The 25,027-nt window shown below is 30.6% G+C and overlaps 2 protein-coding genes across 5 annotated transcripts in view; both read right to left on the bottom strand.

Moving 5' to 3' along the window:
- Nucleotides 1-5,324, bottom strand: part of LOC106690899 (ovochymase-1) — a 29,622-nt gene extending 24,298 nt beyond the window's left edge. Inside the window, exons 1-3 of one of the 4 annotated variants that reach the window (XM_014436493.2) lie at nt 5,217-5,315; nt 1,945-1,971; nt 227-315 (exon numbers count right to left, since the gene is read on the bottom strand). In XM_014436493.2, coding sequence (XP_014291979.1) covers nt 227-299 — 73 coding nt within the window. In that variant the 5' untranslated portion in view covers nt 300-315; nt 1,945-1,971; nt 5,217-5,315. Of the gene's footprint in view, nt 1-226; nt 316-1,944; nt 1,972-5,081; nt 5,150-5,171 lie in introns of those variants that run through there. The other 3 variants (XM_014436495.3, XM_014436492.1, XM_014436496.2) reach the window with 3 other exon arrangements.
- A 4,466-nt stretch (nt 5,325-9,790) lies between these two features.
- Nucleotides 9,791-24,718, bottom strand: LOC106690898 (uncharacterized). The gene is made up of 11 exons (XM_014436491.2): nt 24,573-24,718; nt 20,547-20,691; nt 19,009-19,132; nt 17,281-17,491; nt 15,999-16,219; nt 15,725-15,920; nt 15,436-15,617; nt 13,739-13,919; nt 12,938-13,150; nt 12,623-12,859; nt 9,791-9,981 (listed from the first exon to the last, which is right to left on the bottom strand). The coding sequence occupies exons 1-11, from the start codon at nt 24,631-24,633 to the stop codon at nt 9,839-9,841; spliced, it is 1,914 nt and encodes a 637-aa protein (XP_014291977.1). The 5' UTR covers nt 24,634-24,718; the 3' UTR covers nt 9,791-9,838.
- Nucleotides 24,719-25,027: the final 309 nt, after the last annotated feature.

Genomic DNA, 25,027 nt, shown 5'->3' with positions numbered 1-25,027 from the left:
ATATAAAAACAAGTACAGTATGACTGGTAGAATAGCAAATATAATGTAATAAAATAATAATGTGCAGAAGAGATATTGTAAAATTAAAAAAGAAATAGAAAAGTGAGGAAGCAAATGAAGTGTAAGTATGGTGTAACATAAGATCAAGCGGATAAATAAATTTAGTTAAATGGATAAATACAGGAATAATATAGGATATTAAAATAGAAATAGAATAGTTACTCACCTGAATTCAGAAAGAAAAGTGAGGATTGGGCTGAAGAGAAATTGGTGGGAGTAAGTAGGTAGAGTGGGAGCATGGAAATTTGTGTTTTCCTGAACAATAAAAATGGAAAGTAATGCTTTTGCAATATAAATAGGATAACTAAAATTAAAGAATTTATATATACAATTTAAAGAGCACAATAATTATACAAGAATATTAACATAAAGCTTATAAAAAGCTAATAAGGATAGTAATGACTTACAATGCAGATAATAGAATAGAAGAAATGAGATTGGATAGAAAAAAGAGATATAAAGTATGAAGTATAAATAACAGATAAGAAGTAATGAGGAGGACAAACATTCAGATGTGGAGTAAGACTAGGTGAAAAGAAATGTAAAAAGTTAAAATTGATGAATAAAATTTAAAAATAAAGTAATTATTAAAAAAATAAAAATAAAAAGAAGACCATCCTTAGAGAAATGAGTATAGAGAGAAAAATACTATTCAGAAATATTCATTCATGTTGCCCAAATACATCGGGTAGCTAAATTATCACACAGCATACTAATCAATCTGTGATCGGACATAAATAAATTACGTATCTTTACATGATATAATAAAAAAAGAAAGAAAACATTTTTTTTTTTCCAACAGATTTCTTTTACAATCAATTCCTGTTTACACACTAAATACAAATATTTCAATTTACTCCTTTTTTAATTCCCTTTCTTGTCCCATCCATTTCACAATTTTTATTTCATTTGATCGACAAATTCACTCTGCTGAATTTCCCCTCTCAAATCCTCCCCATTGACCCATTAAACAAATTCACCATCATACAGCGATGTGAGATCAAACCAGAGAAATACTTGTCACAGCAGTATATCAGTTTATAGTAAAACAAACAAATAAATACGTTTTACCAAAACAAAACTAATTCATAGATTTAAAGGAAAATACAATAAAAAGTTGGTTAAAAGAAATACTTGATTGGATAAATAAGTCAAAAAAATAAATAAATAAAAATAAAATAATTTAATCAATAAATTAGTTAAAACACACAAATTGACAGGTCCACCTACAAAAATAAAAGGATTTTGTGGTGGTTTTTGGTTCTACCGATATCTGGATTACAATTCCCTTGAGTTTATCAGATTCTCTACTCGAGTAGAACAGGGAATCCGGTAAAATAGATTAGAGTAGTATTGAAAACATATTGGATCTTTTAAGCTGTTAAAAGGGTAAGTCAGTTTGTTTTCCTTGAATGTTATATGTGTCCTTAGGATATTAGTCCAGCGCTGGAACTCCAAAATCAATATTTTTAACAACCTTATTCGACTTCTTCTGGAACTTCCCTTATCTCGGGAGCAACAGTAATCCCAATAGCAATATTATTTATGAAGTTTCTAATAAACTAAAGCCATGAAGAAATAATGCATAATTTAATGTATTTGTTCGTCATCTTTTAATTTAATATATCCACTATTTAATAAATAAATAGCCTACCAAACCTTATCTCCCAATCCTGATATCATTCCTATGATGACCACAAAAATATTCCCAATTCAGTTTTTACAGTATTCCTAATGCACACAATGCTGCTTGAAGTGTACATTTTTACTATCATTAGGGGACAAAGTATCCCAGAATAAAGATTAATTTTTGATTCCTATTTGTAATAAATGAATAAATTTTCTCTAGACTAAACTAAAATAACAAATAATGGCACAACATACCTTGATCAGCAGCAGCTATGCTTCCATCTAGAAAAATAAAACATATTTTTTACTGATAATATTTCTGCTATTTAATGTAATCTATTTGAATTGAATCAAAAATTGATTACATTCAGCTTGTCACTAAAAGTGCCTCATATCATAATAAATTATATCAAATATTATATTAATTAAGTTTCATAATTATAAAGTCTTTGATTTTCATTGGTAGTTGGGGAGCGTTACACAATGCCCTAGTTTATTTTATAAATGAATAAATGAAAGTGGATTAAAATAACATTTCAATTACAAACATATATTAAAATTTCAATTAATAATTAATGTATAGAAAAAAAAAAGATTAACAATTTAGTATAGTTAAAGCAGCAGCAGGGACAATTTGGTTTATACGCTTTTCAGTTTGTTATCTTAATATTATTATAAACTTTATCTATTTGTTTATATATGTGTGTGTGCTTTACTACTAACTATTTCTGACATTACCAAGAAAACGTCCCTTTGGTGAAATTAAGAAAAATGAAAAAATAAAACTAAACTAAAATTTCCTTCTGTAAATCTCAATTTCTCCTTTATTTAATTACCAAATGCTTTCAAAGTTCAGTTTATCTATTTTTTATTAATACCAACAGTGTGATAAGGTTAATTATCAATTTTTTTTAATGAAAAAGTTGCTGTAGCATCTCTAGCATATATCTGCCTTACAATATGTATGTATAAGTACAACTTTTCATTCTGGATTTAGATTGTTCACATACTCACTAACCCTACTCCGAAACTTTGTTATTTAGACTCAAAGGACCTCAAAACGTGTGACCTCATATTTTCACCTGAGCAGTCACTCAGACTCGAACTATTCATATACAAAGCCATACTGAGCCGATCACTACTAGGCTGCCTATACCCAACAGCCCTGAAGTCACTACAAAAGTACCAAAACATTAAGCTACAAAAGATATGTAGGGGTACAACACTTGAGAGACATAAGTATATGACTCATATACATCAGGAACCACAACTGGAGACAGTACAACAACACATCACACCGAGACAAATTAAGTTTTTTGACAGTCTCCCTGCTTTCTTCAATCCATTATTCCCACAGTTACCACATCCCCCCTTCTGGCGAGGTGGCCGGTAAGAAAGGGTCCCAAAAACCCTATCAACATCACCCTACCTTAAGTTCTTTCTTCTCTTGTACCCCCTCCCCCTCTCCTACTATTTTTCGACTTTTATCTCTTCATTATTATCTTTCTTCTTTAATTATTTGTTCTCCTATTTTTTTTTTTTTTTTATCATCGAGCGGAGACCCCTCACCTCCATATATTTAAGTAGAATTCTCGCAGAATGGACACCTCAAAACCTCAGATAAGTATTTCACTAGATACTTTCAAATACCAACGGTAGAAAAAGGTTGTATCTACTTTGATTTGTAACATTTACGTAATGCAATTTATTAATTCATGTAATATTTTCTGTTTTAGAGGGATTGGATAAGAAAGTGTGAAAACTCAGATTCGAAATTTTTCACTATCGCAATAGTTCTGCTGATCATGAATTCCGAGTATAACCAAGTAAAAGTAAAAAGAAACACTGCTCTAAAAAACTCCAGTAATGATTGTTTTTTAATTTCCATTTATTTTAAATGATATAATATATACCCATTCTCGTTTTTTATTTATTTTTATTTTTTAAATATATTTTTATTATGGTAAAACAAACCGAAGGGAGAAAAAACCCAAAACATTATTGAATTAAAATAAAATACTTAACATTGGATAAAATAAAATACATATCATTGGGTAACATGAAATACATATTGATTTATGTTCACATTAACATATGTTTAGTTCTTTTGTGTTTATTTACGGGTTTTACTTTTAGTGTATTTTCCTCTTTGTATGATTAAAGGGTTTAATGAGTTGGGGCAAGACTGGTAGAAATTCTGAGTCAGTGTATATATGTAATGTTGTATGGTGTCTACATTCAATTCAGAGTGTATTTTAGACATTCTTGTGTAGTATGGATAGTTATTAATGTTTCTGAGGCATTTGTTTTGAAATACTTGTATTTTTTCTATAATGGTCCTATAATTCTATAACATTTCGTTTTCTAATTTCGAATTGATGTGGTGGTTAAATAATAGTTGGCTGTCTAAAATCACTCCTAAGTTTTTAACTCTTTTGGCAAAAGGGACAGGGGTATTATTTAAATGAATGGCCGATGGAAGTATAGGCCGCCTTTCTGTCAAATTAATGGCTTCTGTTGTATCAATATTTAAAATTAATCCCCATGTTTCGAGGTATTTAGATATTTCTTTTAAAGCATCTTTTAGCCTATTAACAATTATATCAATACTGAATGAAGAGGTATAAATAGATGTATCATCGGCAAAAGGCCTATATCAACATTTTTAAATCTTGGGTAATCATTTATGAAAAGGTTAAATAGAAACCCATTCTCGTTTCTGAAAACCAAAAACGAAAGTTTTTCTCTTACATTTTTCTGAATTTGTAATTTTAACGTATTTTTTCGTTGTCACAAAACACAGAAATCTAATTTTCAGTTAGTAAAAATATTCACCTATGCTGCAGTAGTTGGCCTGAAGATAGGGCACTGACTCTGGAGGATCGTAGTCAACAACTTATGAAATTTCCAAAGAAATTATTTCCACTCACATAACAAATTTATAAAAGTTTTAATTATTTATTTTAATAAATAAATTACTTCAGATCCCATTAATTCCATGGAGTAATCTTAAGCTATACCACCTTAGCTGCACTGATATCATGACACCTTATAATGCCACAAGGTAATCAAAGGGAGAAGACTCAGTAAAAGTATATATAATACATTTCATGTATTATATATGTATGAGGTGCTGATTCTGTTTGATGAAGGGTACCAAAAAAAAATTTAATAATTACTATATTCCATTAAAATACGTTAAAAAAAGATACTATTACAGCGACTATTTTATTATATTATACCACCATATAGACCATTACAGCGACTACGGAATATTATAATAATCTACTTTACCTCGAGAATTCCTTTCTCAATAATAAGTTTACTATCAAATCTAAATGAAAAACATAAATACCTCAATGATTTTTAAAACAACATATATAGATGCTTACAAAATACTAAGATGGTGATAAAGAACAACATATATAGATGCTTACAAAATACTAAGTTGGTGATAACGAACAACATATATAGATGCTTACAAAATACTAAAATGGTGATAACGAACAACATATATAGATGCTTACAAAATACTATGATGGTGATAACGAACAACATGTCCATTTAGTTTGGTCCTGAGAACTAATAGCACTGACGACCTCGAAATATCCTTCACTGAGGAAAAGAGGAACTGGCGAACCGGTTCTGGAAATTAAATTCTTATTTATAAGCATGCATTGCCAAGGCCACCTGACGTAGCATACATCTACTGTGTATTTATTTTAATAGATACACATTAAATGGATAGATTTATCTTAATCCAACTACCTTGACTTGTAAAATAGTAACTAGCACATTAGTACTTTTTAATTCCTGTAATATCACTAATAGTCATCCCTATCATGAAAATAATAAGTATTAGTATTAATTATTACCACACTAGTTTCTACACTTGTACTATCAACTAATACTATTAGCTTTCATAATGAAACAGGGCCCTGGTGTAATAGAATTCTAAATACATATCTAGACTAATAAATTGTAGAAAAATACACGTTGAAACTAGTTATAAATTTGTTAAAGAGGTGGGTGCAAAAGGTAAAACAGATAGGTGAATTAAATATGGCATAGTGAGGTATAGTAATATATAAAAGGGAAATATTAAGAAAATTAATAAAACTAGCAAATAAACATAGGGAGAAGTACCTGTCAGATTGAAAAAAAGATGACAACTGAGGAGGTTGGGAAACGGAAAGTTGAATGGAATATGGTCCGAGTGCGGTAAAAAAAAAAATCAAATAGTAGATAATTATACTATTTTATTGAGCCAACGTTTCGCCCCACGTTGCAGGGCTTCGTTAGGGCTAAAAAAGATACAAACACTATAGTTACAAAAAGGAAAAAAAGAGAAAAAAAACATAAATGTAAAATAACGGGTATAAAATGTAAAAAAGTGAGATATAATAAGAAAAATTAAAGGTTGTAAATAGTAAATGAAAAGGGTAATAGTAACAGATAGATAAAAATAGATAGAAACGGAAAGTTAGATAAACAATTTCCCTACTTCTTCCGCTGACCCTTAGGAAGGGTAAAATTTTTTATAATATATAGATAAACAGACAGAAACATCTAATCTCTTATTCAATATTACAATAGGTAAATATATGAAATCAATGTAGAAGTATATGTGTCAGATTTACACCTCCGATTTTGTGGATTTATTATTCGGTCTCTTTTTTATGCCCAACTCGAAGTGAAATCAAGACATTGCTAATCATATTTTACATGTCACAGGCGCTCGTCATATTTTTCAACAGGTCACTTGTACACAGGCGCTCGTCATATTTTTCAACAGGTCACTTGTACACAGGCGCTTGTCACATGCCTTTGGACAGCCTGGTCAATTGTTCGACCACTAAAGACACCATTATTATGCTGGCCAGCGTTCGTAGGAAGAACCACTGGAACGGTCAAACTTACACCGCCACAACCTCAGGGAAATCCAGAACAAGAAGCAAGGAGAAAATAGTGCAAGAGCCCAAGAGAAAGAAAAAGGCAGTTGTCTTTTTTTAGGCACAATTTTTTATTACTTTAATGAAAACTATATATAATTACTAGCCAAAATTGATGAGTCTGTCAAGTATAGGTAGAGGGAATAAAAAATGGCGGCTGTTTCAAAGCGATAAACAAAAATAATTTTTCATTCGGAGCTCTATATCTTAAAAAGTAGAACAACAAAAGAAAACCTAAGAGAACGTCATTTAAAGAAGAGTAAATTTGCTAAAATATGAGCCCTAATAGAGTTATTTACGTTAAATATTTTTCTAGATATAGCTTTCTAAAAAGCAACGTTTCAGAACAATGTTGTCTGGGACGTACTAAAAGTTCAGCAGTTAGTGAATTTATTTTGAAAAATTAATATCTCTGGAACTATGTGACGTACAGATGTCTATTAGCACTTAAATTAAAGCCAGTTTAATAGACTATAGAGAAGCTTATGACCTTTACCTTGGTAGAAATAGTAGTTTTCATAATATTTGCTAAAATAAATTGATTTATAGTTGTTCGGACAATAAGTTTGATTTATGAAAAACTTCATTTCAGAAACCATTGGACGTACAGATGTCTACCAGCGCTCAAGTTAAAGCTATTTAAATTTACTACAAAATAGTTAATTATGGTAACAATTATAATTGGTACTGGTACTGGTATTTGGTGGGGGAAACAAGTGGGCCTAGTGGTCCTTTTTGCCAACCCCTGGTGGCTACCTGACTTGCTGCCGCGTACTAGCCAAGATGGGAGTGTCAAGATTCATTCTTCGGTACCACCGAAAAATGAATATTTAACTGCCCCAGGTGGGAATTGAACCCACAACGTTCCGAACCGAGCGAACTGAAACCTGCGCCCTAATTCCCAGGCCACAAATTTATTGAATAAGTGTATATAATAGGATAAAAAAAAAAAAATAAATTAAAATAAATTTTTGAACGAGAATATTGTAGTGGGCTCAAAACCGCTTTTATCTTTATGTGCTTGTTATTTTTTTTTAAACAGATTTAATTAATCTTCTGATGGTTGTGATTAAAAAAAGGGAAGATAAATAAAGAGAAAGAAGGCGCGTAAATTTATTTATTTATTTACAAATAATTTAAATATTCTAGTAACTATATAAAAAAAATCCTTGGTATGACTTGTATACAAAGAAAAGAAGGCTAATAAGAATTTTCTTATTGAAATAATTACCTCTGCATAATTAACAAGTTTTAAGTCACAGATGAATGGAAAAACAAATAAATCATTAATTTATAAAAGCCCTGAAATCAATTATAGACATTAACGCATTCAACTATAAGTTTCATTCTAAATATCTGTCATTTACGATGACTGTAGCTAAAATATTAATCATGAATAACTAATAAATATTTATTCGTCACTCGTTTGAAATAAAAAAAATAAAATATTATTTTGCAATTATTCGTTTTATTTTATTTGCAACTAATAACTAAATTATAACTAGTTATAAGTATTTTTTATGAATAAAACTTGAGTTGCCAAACACTAGTCGAATGATTTTCACCCAACTCTATGAATGTTCCAATACTGTGCCAGCGAGCAGCATGGTGTACTAGAGTTAGAGGACAGGATAGAGCCGTTAACGTAACATGTGGCAGGGATTATCAAAGCAATTGTTAACTGTTACGAGTATCTATTATTTAATCTTTAAATAGGGGATGTTCCATAGGGGGATTCATAGTACCTATTGCCTTATCAAAATCTTTGGGGGAAGGGATGCATTTTAACTGAGTTTTTTAAGGGAAACATTTTTCTGAGATAACGATGTGGGGGTTCTTTGGAACAAAGATGCAGGAAAAAATACACCAACCCATTTTTCTTAAACAAAGAACAAAATGTATTGAGGAGGACGGGCACCCTGGGCTCCAATCATCCTTTGTAACCTTGAAGGTTGAACCTGATGTATCCATGGAATCGCTTGCAAGTTTGGAGCCTGGGGGCTAAGTATCCTCAACCTCCACTGTTTTTAATATTGGTAACATGGGTGAGAGAGAATCGCTGAGAGCTCCTGGAATTCTATTCTTTCCTCCAGAATTAGGTAAAGACATTTGATTATTTTGATTTTCCCTTCAGGTTGTTTTACCAAAATGTGAAATAGAGTATTATGTAAAATGTAATTAGTCTCAAGAAAATTGTATTGTATAGGGGGGTATCCCAAAAATATATGTTAAATATTGTACATTATATATTTATGCAATAAAAAAAAAAAAACATAAACTTGGTACACAGTGGAGAATAAAGCATATGCATTATTGCTGTTCATATTGTTTTACTTTAATATTAATTTTCGAATATTTATTAACATTTTATTTATTTATTTTTTTTGTTTTAGGTGCTTAAACAGTAGTACTACTGTTTGTTTCTCTTGTATGTGGCACAGAACAAATAAACACAATTTATTTCTAAAAAAAAATTATTTTGATATGGTAATAACACTCAGTATGTCAGCTATCGTCTTTCTTAGAGGGTTCTAAGCTTGTCAACTATTTTAGACTAAGGCCAACTGATTTAGTAACTCATGCATTTGCTTCTACAGACTGAATCAATATTACAATAATATAGATAAAATAAATATTGAGCATTAATATTTATTACTTGTAAATATTGTAACTACCTTTTTGTTTTGGTTTTTATGTATTTAGTTATTTAGTTTTTTTTATGTATCTCAAATTATGCGATCATTATATAAGTTGTAATTAAGTGTGGGCACATTGTTTTTGGCCAATTTATTGTGTAATATAATTGTTTTAAAGAAACCTAGTCCCAAAATAATAAACTATTTCTCATTTCATTTTGGACTAGAATGTGAGATAAGAATTGGTTTGTTGAATAGAAAATCAATAAAAACATTTTGAGTGCTTTCGTAACTTTTAAGTGTCAAATACAATGAAAAAGGTACTTTTCTTTTAATGTATTCTTCAGGAAAATATTTATTTTGATCTTTAAATATCATGAAAATATTTCAAATATGAATTAAGGACATGCTTATCAAGTTTTTTTTTTATACCAAAGCAACATGCAATGATTGTAACAAAAATTATAGAAATGTGATATTTATAAAAAAAATATTAATAATAACTTTACAAAATAATTTAAAAATTTTGTACAACATATACATCTTTTTATTTGAATTATTTTACAATGTAGTTGGCAAGAAGTTAGCACATTTTGGGAATCCTTTGGGAACTGGTGGGAAGTCCGTATCTTCCCCGACTTTGAACAGAGCAGCCATTCCTGTCTCCAAATGGTATGCAAAATGGCAGTGGTAGAGCCAGTATCCTGTAATTTATAGTAGAATTAGTTCCCGAAAAAAAAAAATTTCTTAGTACTCTGAAAACCAAAAATTGAAACAATAGTAAAACACTTGAATATGAGGTAGGAGGGTCTTTACTTTGATAAGTTCAATTGGAACAGTAACATGAAATTATATAATTTCTGGTTACTGAAAATCATTAAATATGATTTAGAAAACCAATGGATTGTAATTAGTACAAGAGCCGGGGAGAAAAAAAGGTCAGTTATTTCACCCCAATTTTTAATTACTTTAATGAAAACTATGAATAATTACTAGTCAAGATTGATGAGTCTGCCAAGTATAGGTAGGGGAAATAAAACATTGTGGCTGTTTCAAAACGTTAAAAAAAATTAATTTTTCATTCGGAGCTCTATATCTTGATATGATTTTAGAAAATATTATAAACACTACTTTATTGTCCATTCAACTAGCTTTAATTTGAGTGCTAATAGACATCTGTTCATCAAATGGTTTTTGAGACATAGATTTCTCAAAATTAATTTCACTAACTTCTGATTTTTCAGTACATTTTTATGAAATGTTGCTTTTTAAAAAGCTATATCTTGAGAACAATATAATGTAAATAGCTCTATTACAGCTGATATTTCAGCAAATTTACTCTTCTTTAAATGATGTTATCTTAGGTTTTCTAGTGTTGGTAGTTTTGAGTTCCGAATGAAAAATATATGTTTTTTAAAGTTTTGAAACAGCCACCACTTTGTATTCCCCTTACCTATACTTGGCAGACTCATTAATTTTGACTAACAATTATACATACATAGTTTTCATTAAAGTAATAAAAAATTGGGGTGAAACAACTGCCTTTTTTCTCCTCTTGGGTTCTTGTACTATAAGGATGAAAATAACTGAGAGATCATTTAAACATGTAAAACATTTTTTAGCTGACAGATGAAAACCCTTCACCTAAGAAGGGTTTATTTTAGAGAAAAAGAATAAGAATTTTAGGTCCTTAAAGGAAGACATTGTTCTGAAATATCATCTGTATACTCAGCACTCCTAACCACTTTTCCTGCAATATATAGCAACTATGCAATATATAGACCAATCCAATAATTCCTTACTGCATCTTAACTAATATTGGTCCAATAGAAATTTTCAGTCCATTAAACACAAGGGGGGAGCAGGCCTCAGTCCATTAAACACAAGGGGGGAGCAGGCCTCAGTCCATTAAACACAAGGGGGGAGCAGGCCTCAGTCCATTACACTCAAGGGGGGAGCAGGCCTTCAGTCCATTAAACACAAGGGGGGAGCAGGCCTCAGTCCATTAAACACAAGGGGGGAGCAGGCCTCAGTCCATTAAACACAAGGGGGGAGCAGACCTCAGTCCATTACACTCAAGGGGGGAGCAGGCCTTAGTCCATTACACTCAAGGGGGGAGCAGGCTTCAGCCCATTACACTCAAGGGGGGAGCAGGCCTTAGTCCATTACACTCACACTGTTTTCTTTTTTTTTCTTGGCTCCCAAAAATCTAGAGGAGAGCTGCGGCTCCCCGTGCTTCCCCTTGCTCCCCCCTGCCTTTGCCCATGATCAGGACCCAAACTACTGCAGAACAAATAAGAAGCAAAAAAATCAGCCTATCCGTTCAAGAGACTATCATGGTACTAACAATACTGCTTAAATGTTTTTGGACCCCAGGGGTTCTAAAACGGATAGGTCCATTGAAAATTGGACACAATCACATACTCTCCTTCCCTATGATGTTAAAGTGATTTGAAAAAACGTTAAGTACTTTAATCAATACAACTCCTCAATAAACATTATTCCCTGGCTTAACCTATTCCAAAATTGACATATCCATGATTGTTGATCTAATCTAATGGATCCTGTTCCTGGAAAGATATTTGCAATGAAAAAAATAGTAAAATTTAGCCACAGAAGTATCTTTTCCCCTAAAAATGGCCACCTTAGAGTTTTAGGCTTGTATTCAATAACTTGTTGCTTAACTATGCAAATTAGTAATATTTAAAAGATTAAGTAGTACACATTTTGATGTAAAAAGGTGTTTGTATAGTAGTATATATATCATCTTAACCTTAAAGGTGATTTTACACCAACAGTTCCCAAATCTTTTTTCGCAACGGCACCTTTTTTTGAATTACAAAAATTGTAGAGCTAGAACAATTTTGTGGCACCCCTGTTGAACTACAAAAATATAAAAATGTTGCCACAATTATCCTTAGATCAGTTGAGTATCTAGGAAACTAAGAAAACACGGTACAAGGTAAAGGCTGGAATGCAGTGTATATTTAGTTTCAATTTTTTTTGGAATATATATTTTGAGAAAGTGGCAATCGCTTGCAGCATATGCTAATAATTCGCAGATTTCCCATAGTTTCGCAAACATGTTCTAGCCTTAAAGAACAATATCGTTTTAGTATAACCAAGTAACATTAATGAACATGAACATAGTATGTGATTCCTGACTTAATCACATACTGTTCATTAGTGAAGATTTTTATTTCATTCTTTTGACTGTGTAATACATCATAATTTACAACTGAGCAATCGGAGGTTTATGTTGACAGTCAAGTTTCTGAGTATTAATAATTTTTTCTACAAACAGTTTTCGGTCTCTGTAGTTGCTTAAAAGACTGATCTACCAACCTGGATTATCAGCAAAGAACCTGATGATGACGTATCCTCCTGCGGGTACACTGATGGTGTCCTTCAATGGTTTTCCTTTGAGATCTATCCCGTCTTCATGGAGCTTGGCACTCATTTCTCCCACCTCTTTCTCTCTGTTCTCGAAGCCCTCTTTGAATAGGCCCATGTCAAGGATGTAAAAGACATACCCGTGGAGGTGGAACGGGTGATCAAAGGAACTTGGGACCCCTTTGAGTCCTAAAGAGAAGGAAATTGAAAATTATTTATTTGTCTATGTTATTGTTGACAATAGTAAGCACTCTTCATATATCTTACCATCATCATAGATTATGATGTCAACTACTGCACCAAGAGGGATATTGTAGAGGTTGGGACAACTGCAAGCCTTCTGGATGCTGGGAGAGTAGCACTCATCCTTACAGAGAGCAGAAGCCGGTATATCACTCAACTGACTAAGGACGGGCGATGGAGGAGCGGAGAAGGAGATGTTGTTGACTACTGACTTGAGCCTCTCACCTTGTACAGATTCTGAAATGGGAATTCAGCCTTTAATTCTATATGTATTCTGGATATCATAGAGAATAAAAAAAAAAAATTCTAGAATTCTAAAATATTTGATCACAGGAGAGTTAAATTAAATTAATGTTTAGTTTAAACCATAATACAAAATAATTAAAATAAATGAATAATTTCAAATTCTAAATATAAAATATGATAAAAGACATTTATAGCTGAAGTACTGTTACAGTATGGGTCAATAAAGTGCACCACATCTAGGTTGTGCATACTACTTGAAAGTTTCAAAGCACTCTAAAAATTTTTACTAAAAGTGTTCTTCCTATCTAATAATTAAGGGAATAATATTTCAACTCAAGTTTACATGCATAGTGGTAGAGCTTTTGCTTTGATTTTTATCTAACTGGATATATTTCTTGGAAGTAAGTAATTCTGAAGATGAAGTACATTCCGAAATACTAATAATACTTGAAGTTATAACACAAATAAGCAGCTCCATTGAGATAACAAAGATGCATCTCAGTGTTGAAGGGATTTGGTATTTCCATTACTGAGAAGGATAATACACAATAAAATATTCAGAAATCAACTAATATTCACCATCGTAATGTTGATAAGTTCCTTCTTTGAACAGATCATCTTCTTCATAAAGATAATATCCAAAGGAAATATTGAATGTAGCATAAGGCCGATCACCTATTGCTGGAGCATCAGTATCGCCTTCCAGGTGATGTAGGCAGATGTGCTTGGAACCACAAGTCCTCATTCCTGCATTCAACATCTGAAACACATTGAAAATTTTAAAGTTACAATAATTATCTTTATTGGGATGAAGATGGACTTACTGTCCAGCTAGATAAAGGTATTATGTTTAAGACAGGTACAATGTTTAAAGTTCTGATATGATTATTTTTATTGATGTTTTGAACATTCCAGTGGCGGATCTAGGAATTTCTGAAGGGTTAAGTGATCCAAAGGTTAAGGCCTGTGTGCCAGGTTAATTCCATGCACTTAATTGAACATTTCAATCCAATAAAATGTAAATTGTATGTAAAATAAATTAAAATATTTTCTTGGAACATTTCCAGTATGTGAAGAAGCAGCAGGAAAATCGATTTGCTAAGGCTATGACCTTGAAAGACATGGGTGGCAATATTTAATGGAAGAAATAAATCTTGACATTCCCACTCATGGGCTATACAAGGTTGGTCTGAAAAGTTTCCGACCGCAACGTGAAGATTGCAGGACTCGTTTAATAAAAGCAAGGGAATTTCATTGATCAACTGTTGACAGTTACCCACCAAAGTTTCAGCGATTTTGGACGTGCAAAGATATGAGAAAGCTTTCCGCATATTGGGTGCCGCATTTGCTCAAGTTAGACCAAAAATATGTTTACGAACATTTCCAATGCTCTGTTGGCGCAGTTTAGGCGCAATAAATTCGAGTTTTGGGGCCGATTAATTACTGTAGATAAAAATTGGATACACCATTATACGCCCTAAACAAAAATACAGCCCAAATGACAGAAAAAATCTCTTGTATTTTTTTTAGGTCGGAAACTTTTCAGACCACCCTCATATAGAGCTTCAGGAGAAATATAAGGACAAGAGAAAAAAGATAAAGATCCTTTTTTCTTACAAACTTATCTGGGACTCTTGTCTTCTTCATAAACTTCATTATATGTTAATCATCATTTTTCTTGCTTTGATTTCTGTTTCAACTTATTCAGTTCTTGTTACTATGGTTCCCAGGTATTTGAACATGGATGAGATCCTATTCTTTTCACAAATACACCAGCTAGGTCTTTCTAGGTGTTAACCTTAGAAACTTGGTTTTCATAGTTCTTCTTCAGTTACTTGAAATGCTCCAAGAATATGGTCAATATGTATCTAATATCAATATATTGCCAGCCAAGGTTAAATGATTATTAAGCCTATAATAAATGCATACATATATCGGTTCCTCGACATTTTTCTTAATATAGACTTCATTAAATAGCATGAACTGTTAAATAATGTATGCTAATTAGTCATAATACATTCGGAATATTCTTTGAGAACCTCTTATCATGATATAATTAGATTTGCATACCCTCAAGCACTACGAGCTACACACAAACATTACATTATTAATAATAGTTATCTTTAAATGTTCCAATACAGTTTTAGCGAGGTTTATTTAAAAATTAATAAATAACTTGCATTATTAGTTTATATAAACAATCGTTTGCATGCATTATGCATTGTTAGTTTATAAGTTAAAATAGTATTTATTGATATTTCTATTCAGCCACCTACCACTCCATAGTCTATAGATTCCTTCTCTACAACCTCTGCCAGATGAGCTATTTCTTTACTATCATTATAAGTCAAGTATGCAACTTGTTCTAGGCCATCACAGAAGTCAGTCAAGCTAGTCGCTATCACCTTGTACCGAGCCGAAGGTTGATCAGCTTTTATTATCACATCAAATCTGTCTCCTTCACAAATAAAAAGTTTTTTTTTTTAGAATTAAGAAAAGAACTACTTTTATTCGTTAAAAAACCAATACAACACCAGAAAATAGAAAACATGAATAGAGCATTACCTGAATTAATCAAAACAGAGTTTACAGAAATGGGTTTGAAACCTTGGCCACCATCTGAAGTGATAGCAGTGATAGTGTGACTTTCAAACTGGAGGACCACGGGGCAAGTCATACATGTAGAACCCAGGAGTCTGAACCTATACCTCTTACCTTGCTCGACTTTGAATTCGGCAAGTGGAAGAACCTTTGCTTTGTCCTACCAAAATAATAAAATATAAATTATTTTTTAATCATGAAAGTATTATTATAAATATTATAATGAATTAATGCTTACATGATGCCTTCCACGCCCGTTAAACAAGAAGGTCACAGGGACTTGTTTAATATCAGGAGTGTTGAAACCTGGTATAAAACCTTCACCAGGAATGTGACTCCAGTCTGATATAAGTATTGTGTGTTCAGGCAAATCTTCATCATACATTTTGTCTGGATCCTCAGCTGATTCCAAGTCACGAACAATGAAGGCTCCAGTCAGTCCGTCCATTTTCTGAATACCTGATGAAGATATTTCTGCTTGTATCAAAATAGCAGCAAATAGCAAAAAAATAATTACATTTTCCTACTTGATGTGATCAACAGACTATTATTTTGTTAATTTAAATTTTTTTAAATTATGTTTTAAATGTGTGGTTTGATTTTATTTGCTCATTAGTTTTCTCTTAAGTGACAATATATGCATTCTTTTAACTTAAACTGGATTTAAATATCAATATCCAGTAAACTTTTCTCTAAGAATATTTTATATGTAATGCATTCAGCCTTCAATAAATGAATGGCAGGGATGAGAAAATTAATAAATTCTTAATGTGATATTATTCCAATACAGAATTGTTTTAGAAATACTTAATTATTTTTATTTTCTACCATATTAACACCGATTTAATGGTTGAAAATTAGTCTAGGCCTATGCTCAAATTATACCAGTTATTGAACAAGCACTGAACCACAACTTTCACCTCTTACCAAAGCTAAATTCCCTCTCCATCAAATGATCTTTTAATTAGGTAGCATGTGACAATAATGAATAATTGGTGTAAAAATGTTTCTTGTTTATTATTAAATCAACCAGCAATATCTCATTTTAATAAAAAAATACAGGTTTCATGACTTCACTACTTTTTTTTAGACTGAACTTTATGACTACTGAGCCTAAAATAAATGTGAAACATCATCACATTTAGCCCTCCTCTTTTATTCATCTGTTTCCTAAACTGAAAGAACATTTGGCCAAATGATAATTCAGATGAGGTTCTATTCTTTCTCATTAACATGTTGGTAAAATGATAAGACATGGACATAGAAAAACTTTCACAGCATCTTAAAAAATGCATCAACCAAAGATGTGATTATATAGAAAAAATAGACTAATCTTCAACATTTAAAATTATGCAAGTCTATCGAAAATTAAAAGAATTTATCATTTTAAAAAAAGTTGGAGATCTTATTTAGGGTAACCCTCATGGCAATTGGAAACCCATGATTATAGATGGTCAGTACATGCATGACAATTTCACCCTCATAACTAAGAAATATCTATTAACATTTTAACCACATACCTGTATGAGAGTGATAGTAGAAGGTTCCTGCCATGTCTGCCTCAAAGATATACCTGAAGGTTTGGCCAGGGCTAATGGGACATTGAGTGACATAGGGTACTCCGTCGTAGTACTGGCTACCCTTCTGACTCACCCCGTGGAAGTGGATGGATGTACTCTCATCAGGCATCATATTAATTACATCAGCCACTACTGTGTCATTTCGGCAAACCTTAGCAATAATTATAAATAATAACAAATAGGTACATATCATCTTAATTTCAGTAAAATAATGCATTCAACCCTAACATGTTAACATATGTGAAACACTCTCAATGTTAGTAAATAATGATTTTTAATTTCAGATAGTGAGTGGTTTTATTTTAATAAACACTGAAGTAAGTGAACTCATAACATATCAACTTCTATCGGTTTGACAGGCTTGTAAGTAAAATTAAGTTCTTATAAAATTAATATATTTGAACTTCCATTTTCTCAAAGGTTTGATTTCTAGGTTACATTAGTCTTAATTTGAAGGAGCATTATGATAAACATCTCCAATTCTTAAAACAACTTAATTAATTAATTTATTTAGTGAAAGAAATTAAAATAGTAAAATAATCATTTGAAACCATGTAATTTTTTATTAGCTAACAAGTGTATGTAAGCTCTTGTGTGTCCAATATTCTCATGGCTATTCTCATAAGTATTTACTAAATTGTAACATAAGGTTTAGGTGTTTAGGTACAAATGGGTCTTTTGGCCCCATGGGATGACGCAACATTAAAAAAAATAATAGTAATAATAAATTAGTTCAGAACATCAAAATTTATAAATAAATATTGCTATGTTATCTGTCATGCTTAGAATTAAGATAAGATTGTTAGGAAAACTAAATTACAACTTGTTGTTTTTACCAAATTTCAAATCCAGCAACAATAGTGAAAACCTGGCCTGCTATCACAGAGGCAAAGGAGAATTTTCTGTGCGGTATTGGATATATTTTTTAAGGAATGAGTTGATGTATAAAAAGCTATGTCAGGATTTGTGTTGAAATTATTATCATCTATTTTCTAGCATCCCAATATATTTTCTCAAGTAGCTAACCTCGGTGTCAACAAGTGAATTTCCTCCATTTTAGTAATGGGTGACGATTATATGAAGAATACCAATTGCAAGAAATCCATGAATGCTATGAAAAGAACTGAAAGCACCACCAACAAAACTATACGACTTATGGTGATAAACAAATTAAACAAAGATAAAGAAGATGATAGAAGCACACCCATCCTGGTTTAAGAGATGACAGTTACAAATTGCTATCTTGAGTATATTCAAGATGAGATAAGAAAGTAAGTTCAAAAAGAGTTGGCTTAGATATACAAGACTCTGGCTGAATAGAAACCAAAGAAAACTAACATCAGAAGGAACTTCAAAATACGTCTTCAATTGTTTATATAAACCTTGGAACTAAATGGATCATTCAATATTTCTTTAACATTAGGTCCACCAATGAAGCCAAAACAACTTTCTTTGTAATTTTTAAATCCATTACCTAGGTTTTAATTTTAAAATAGTTTTTATAAAAAAGAAAATGATTTATATGAATGAAATATGAATATACAGTTAATGTTATAAACAAACCATTCCTTTAAAGTATGCTACAAAACTAAATTTCTAACAATCTTTGCCATTTACACCATTCAAATACAATATTATTTTATAATGCAAATGTTATTATTAAATTACCTGAAGCTTTGGCCCTGGTAGAGCCCTATTGATAGTTAGCATATGCCTGTAGTAGCCATCAGCTGTTACACATTGTGGCTGTAGGCAGTCCTCTGTAACTCCCGAGCTGCAGTTGCGACATGCTCTGTAACCACACAATAGTTTAGCCCTACTTTCTATCTGATAAAAGAATTTTTATTCCTAAATACTTTAATCTTTACACTATAGCCTCAACTATGGAATTTAAAATCTCTTGAAACTCAGAGATCAAACAGTGGCATGGTATTTCTGCAGAAATGGTTATACTTTAAAATTAACTGCCAGTAACTTTTAAAACTCACTAATTTTAATATTTCTTTTCATTATGTGAAGATACAACATATTATATTTTCTGGGTTCCACCCAGCCTCTTAAATTGGGGAAAATCTGGTGGTCGAGCTTGATTGTGACTAAATCACCTCCTTGCACGACCTTTGGTCTAGTAACAGTACTTCCTTACAAAGCACTACATCCTCAACCTTTCATGGGTTGTAGCGGTACAAATTTTAATATTGATTTTGCTCAAAATAATTATACCTATTTAAACGAAAGTGAATACTGTTGATTGTGATATGTTGTTTAACAACTCTTACTTTTAATAAACAGTAATTTTTTTTATGTTTTTAAATAAAAATTATAAGTTGATTTCTAATTATTGTGCAATTTATTTTTCTATGGTACAAATATGTTAGATTGATTTTTTGTTTTTATGTTATTAATTGTTCTAATGTTTATATTTCATATACGTTTCTTGAGTTATTGAGTTTTCATGTATGTTTTAAATTGCTTTCATGTATGTTTTAAATTGCTTTTATGTATGTTTAAATTATTTGAATGTTATAAATTTATTTATTTAATTTATGCATATGTTCAATTTTGTTTTACATAAAGTTACTTTTTATATATGTTATTATTAGTTTATTTAAGTTTCACTGTATCTTTATATTATTTTCCAAATTCTTTGTTGCATTCAATGTATACTCTGTTATTATATAACATTATTAGTTATTATTTTACAAATACATATATTTTTATATTTTCTTTATAATTTTCTTCTTATTTATAGCATGTCCTTTTAAACTTTATTGGCTGTTTATTTTTTTAGAGGTAACGGCTTTGAATGTGAAAGTGAAGCAAAGTTGCCAGATATTTATACACTCTCTCTCCCTACTCTTTGAATACATTTGTGTTATTTTACAAACAAAAAAATTTTATTTAACTTAGCATAAGAGGATGTTTTCACTATAGCTTGAATTATTTTCTTTACTTCCATGCTTAAATTTCTAAAATAGTTTATCATAATGTTTATCTAATCAAATAATAAAATAGAATAAACCTTCTGTATAAAATATTACATTCATAACAAATAAAATATTAAGAATACATAAGAGAATTTGGTAGCTATCATATTAGAAGTTCTTGAGAAAGAAAGACAACATATCTATAGTATTTCATTAATATACATCCGAACAGTCTTAGTTTGTAGATACATCTATGCAGTAAAATTAACTATGGCTTACCCTCCAAGAACAGAATATCTTTCTATGTTGAGCTTGAAATAACAGGTCTTTGGATTTCCATCACATTTCCTATAACAGTCTGCTCCATCTGTCACAACCACATCTTTACCAGTTTTAGAGTCCTTCAAAAACTTTGGGATGTTTCCTTAAAAATGATCATTAACATTATTATTTTCAAAAGTTCAATTAATCCTATAAATGTATTAATTAAAAAAAACTCTACACGAACTATCACCAAATATATTACTACATTTCTTCGCCTAATACTTTCAATTATAACCAAGTGGAAAAATTAAATAAAACCTTCTCTTACTGCTCACAAAAAAATTATAATTTTACTATTAATTTCTTGTTCTATACACAGCTTAAACATTTAAAATATAATATTTCAAAGAATGAAACAGCCACTTTCCCTTTAAAATTATTATCGCATGACTTTATCATTTACTAAAATAGTAATAATTGAAATCTAAATCAAAAGTTTAGACTAGAGTTTACCAATAACAAACTAAAAACCATGCTTTTTAAGGAAAGCATTTGTTCTCCCCTGAATAAAATAAATTTATGTAATTTGTTGCATAAAGCTATCTGTCACTAAAATAGAGAAGCCCCTGCTGTTGGGGCAGACTACTCCCTCTAATCCTCAACTTTCCTGCCGCTGTTCCACTATTCAAGTAAATTAATAAATTCCAAAATAAATAGTTCTTTCTCACATCAAACAGTTGTACTTAAAAATATAAATAAATACTACTCTATATAGTTAAAAAGAGACTCCCAAAACTATGTTTAAACAGACCAAGGATGCTAGATATGGAAATCCCTGATGTAGAATACAATTGGGTCAAAAGTTAATATGATAGCCCAATATGAATGTAGAAATAAATTCAATGCTGCATATGAAAACGGATTATTGAAACATTAAGGTGATATTCTTGAAAAGATCCTGAATCACAAGTTCTCAACTGACATCAATAGAGCATTAAACTCACATTAACCCCATATACCGATCACTCGATCACTCTGCAGTTTCAACCTGCTCAAACCTGAAGCATATTTAACATACAGGCTAAATTAAAAAAAAAATTAAGGTGCATCAGCCAACTAAGAGTAGAAAACCCGGAGCATATCAAACTGCACCACAGAATCAAAACCATCACTTTCAAGACAAATGAACTCTGCCCATTCTGCAAAAGCTATTTCAGTATTAGTTTGTACCACATCCTCCTACATTGCTCCATTTTTAAAGAAAATAGACAATATATCTTAAGACCACCCCTATCCGTATCTTGTGACCTACAAAACATCGAAAATATGTTAAACATCGATAGTGAAGCTAAATTGAGTACTCTATATTTACATTGTAACAGAAATAAATAAGTTGGATTTTGTAAGTGGCATATAAATAGAAGCATGTAAATAGTTTTTGAAGCCAATTAATATCTTTATTTATATTACGCTTTCTTTTAATTAAAATAATTCTCATTATTTTAAGTTTAATGTAATGCATTAATCAATATTAGTGGCTCAATAAAATAGTATAATTCTACTATTTGAGTTTTTTTGACCGCACCCGGACCATATTTCTTTCATCTTTACTCATGGTCAATCAATAATCTTCCAGTTAATCAATATTATGTTAATAGTTTTGTATTATCCAGTTTGTTTTCTGTTTTGTCATGAATTACTTGTTTTATCTTTTGTTTATTGTTTTTTTAATAGAGTACTAGACTCAGGTTTTGTTTTATAACTGTATTTTTGTAATGAATTTTTACAATACTTTGTCATACATAAATAAAATATATTCTACCTACTCTATATAATCAGTTCGGGAAATAAATAATTACAACCCCTTTAGATTTATATTTATGTTTATTTTTTTATTTTATCAACAACATTTCTTTAATGCCTTAATGACCATTTTCATGCTCTCGTATTAATTTCACTCAATTATAAAATTATTTTTTTCAATCTTTCTTAAAATATTTGTATCTTCTTTTCTCTTTGTATAGATATTTAATTTCTAATTCTCTTCCTGTATCTAACAACATATTTTATTTTAGCCTAAATTGGAGTTGTTACATTGGCCTAACATAAAAATTAAACCCTACATGTCCAATTGAAATGATTAATTTAACCAAATTTCTGTTACTTACCAATTTCTTTTATCATGAATTGTATTTATGATCTATTTTGGCTGATAGGTTGTAAAGATTTATTTAAAAAACTATATTTTTTTATATTTTAATTTAAAATAATTTATTAGTTAAATAGTGTATCCCACTCACTGATATTTGATGGTAATTTAAAATATTTTCTTCTTATCAACTTCTTCTATGCTTATTTCAATAATCAATAAATATAAAAAAATATTTAAAAAGTGAATAGATAATGATTAGAAAAAATGGTAGGAGTTAAATAACTAATGTCCAAACAATGTGAGAATAGCTTGAAATAATATTTAATAGATTATTACATGTATAATCAACCGCTGTTAACATTATCTCCAATACATTTGGCAGTTAGGGGACAATGACGACTCTCCTGTATTCCTATAATAGATTTAGGTATATCTAAATGTAATTATCTATCAGTTCCAATTCAAAAGAAAAATATTTTTTCTTTTATTGCAGATAAGTGACTACCATCAAAATCTAAATATAATTGAACTGATTTTTTAAAAATTGAAATGTAATTGTTTGAATCTTACTATAATTTTGGCAGATTGCATAAACAACATAAGGTATATGATCAAATTATTGTGCGGTACACAGATTACGTATTGTGAAATATTCAGCATAAGGTAAGCACATTGTACAATATTGTACATTTTTCTAGCATTTAATCTATTATATGGTTGTGATTAGATTACATTTATTGCTGAAAATTACATAATACTGTTCAATACATGGTTTAAGTTGGGCCCTAAAAATGTTTTTTAGGGACACTATTTTAATGGACCCCAAATTCTTGTGGAATTCCAATATGGGTTTTCAAACTAGTGAGCAAAGAAAAAATATTATGGCACCTATACTTGTCCTACCAAAAAAAAAAAAAAGGAAGTAAGAAGTTTTGATTGCATAAAAAACAACAAAATTTCTTAGAGAGGAGGGAGGGGAGAGGACGATTACACCCCTGTTGAGAGGAATTACCCTAGGTAGCAAAGAGGTAGAATATATATTTTGTTAAAGTGCTCTGTGGAATAACGATTATATATTACACCAAAGGCTGTGCAATAAATAATTCTATTGAGAATCGACAGGTCAGCAAATGTTTTTACATTTTTATAATTAAACTATGTACCGCTTATTAAGGAAACATAAAGGTTGTTGATGTCGTAATTATATCTAAAAAAAAAAAATTAGAAAAGCATAATAATTGAGGATTTTTCTACTAAAAGTCAATAAATTTGTTATTAAAAAAATAATATGGGAGCATCTCATGTAGATAAGTTAAATTTTTACCAAACATGTTGATCAGTAACAGCTATTTGACTCGGGAAAATTAAAATTTTGAAATAAACTTCATAGTTTTCAACTGTAAAATTTTAATTTCTCAAATAAACCTTTACTTTTGAAAAGTGGGTATATTAACTATAATGAATTTGTAGTGGAAAACTCCACAATTATGATCAGCATTTTCGGTTTATTTAACACCATTTTAAACAAATACTTAAATCACAGCTTCGCTTGAATTATAGCTTATCTGATTTTTTTTTTTAGTTTTTCCTTGACCTTCTCTATACATTATACCCTAGTTTGGGATCATTTTGTGACTATATTACTTCTAGTACTATAAGGACTCTAGTAAAGAACATAACTCTAATCTAAAGTACTATCTTTGGAATACAACAAATTCAAAATTATATAAAACTTTTTTTTTCAAATGTTTTTCTACTATTCGAACAAAGCAGCGATATATTTCATTTTAAATTCTGATTAATTATCTTCGAGAACTGTCGTCGCGCAAAATGTCACAATATTTAAAAAAAACACTACTTTGCGAAGTTCTAAGTGATCAGTTACTCACCAGCACTGGCTGAGACTGCAGCCACCAGCACTAAGGCGATACCAAGGCTCAACTGAGCCATCACGAAGATTGGTCAGAATCAAAACCCAACGAGAAGTTATATAGCCAATGTTATCATCACACTTCAGTTCGAGTGCTGTCTTTCTGCGCATCTCATGGAATCCTCTTAAGTATGTCTGTCAGGCTCATCGTATAATTTTCGAATTGACCAAGTCTTTTGTATCTAAGAAATTGTTAAACCACGTCCCCAATGATTCGGTCGAGGAAGAGGGAGGAATTAGTCGTGGCTAAAAATATCTACTTTCTATAAAAATTTTACTCTTTTACATTTTATCACTAATGAACCAACAAGACATATTTCATTTTCATGTTTCATCAGACATCTGTATGCGCTATTTACGGTGCCATATTTTCGATTTTTTTCATTCTGTCTATTGATGTCAAATTTTCTTAAA

The sequence above is a fragment of the Halyomorpha halys genome, unplaced genomic scaffold, assembly GCF_000696795.3.
Source record: "Halyomorpha halys isolate HHAL.00 unplaced genomic scaffold, Hhal_1.1 Scaffold1957.1, whole genome shotgun sequence".
NCBI classification, from domain to species: Eukaryota; Metazoa; Arthropoda; class Insecta; order Hemiptera; family Pentatomidae; genus Halyomorpha; species Halyomorpha halys.
The sequence above is the reverse complement of the archived record's forward strand: the minus strand, read 5'-3'. Positions and strand labels throughout refer to the sequence as shown.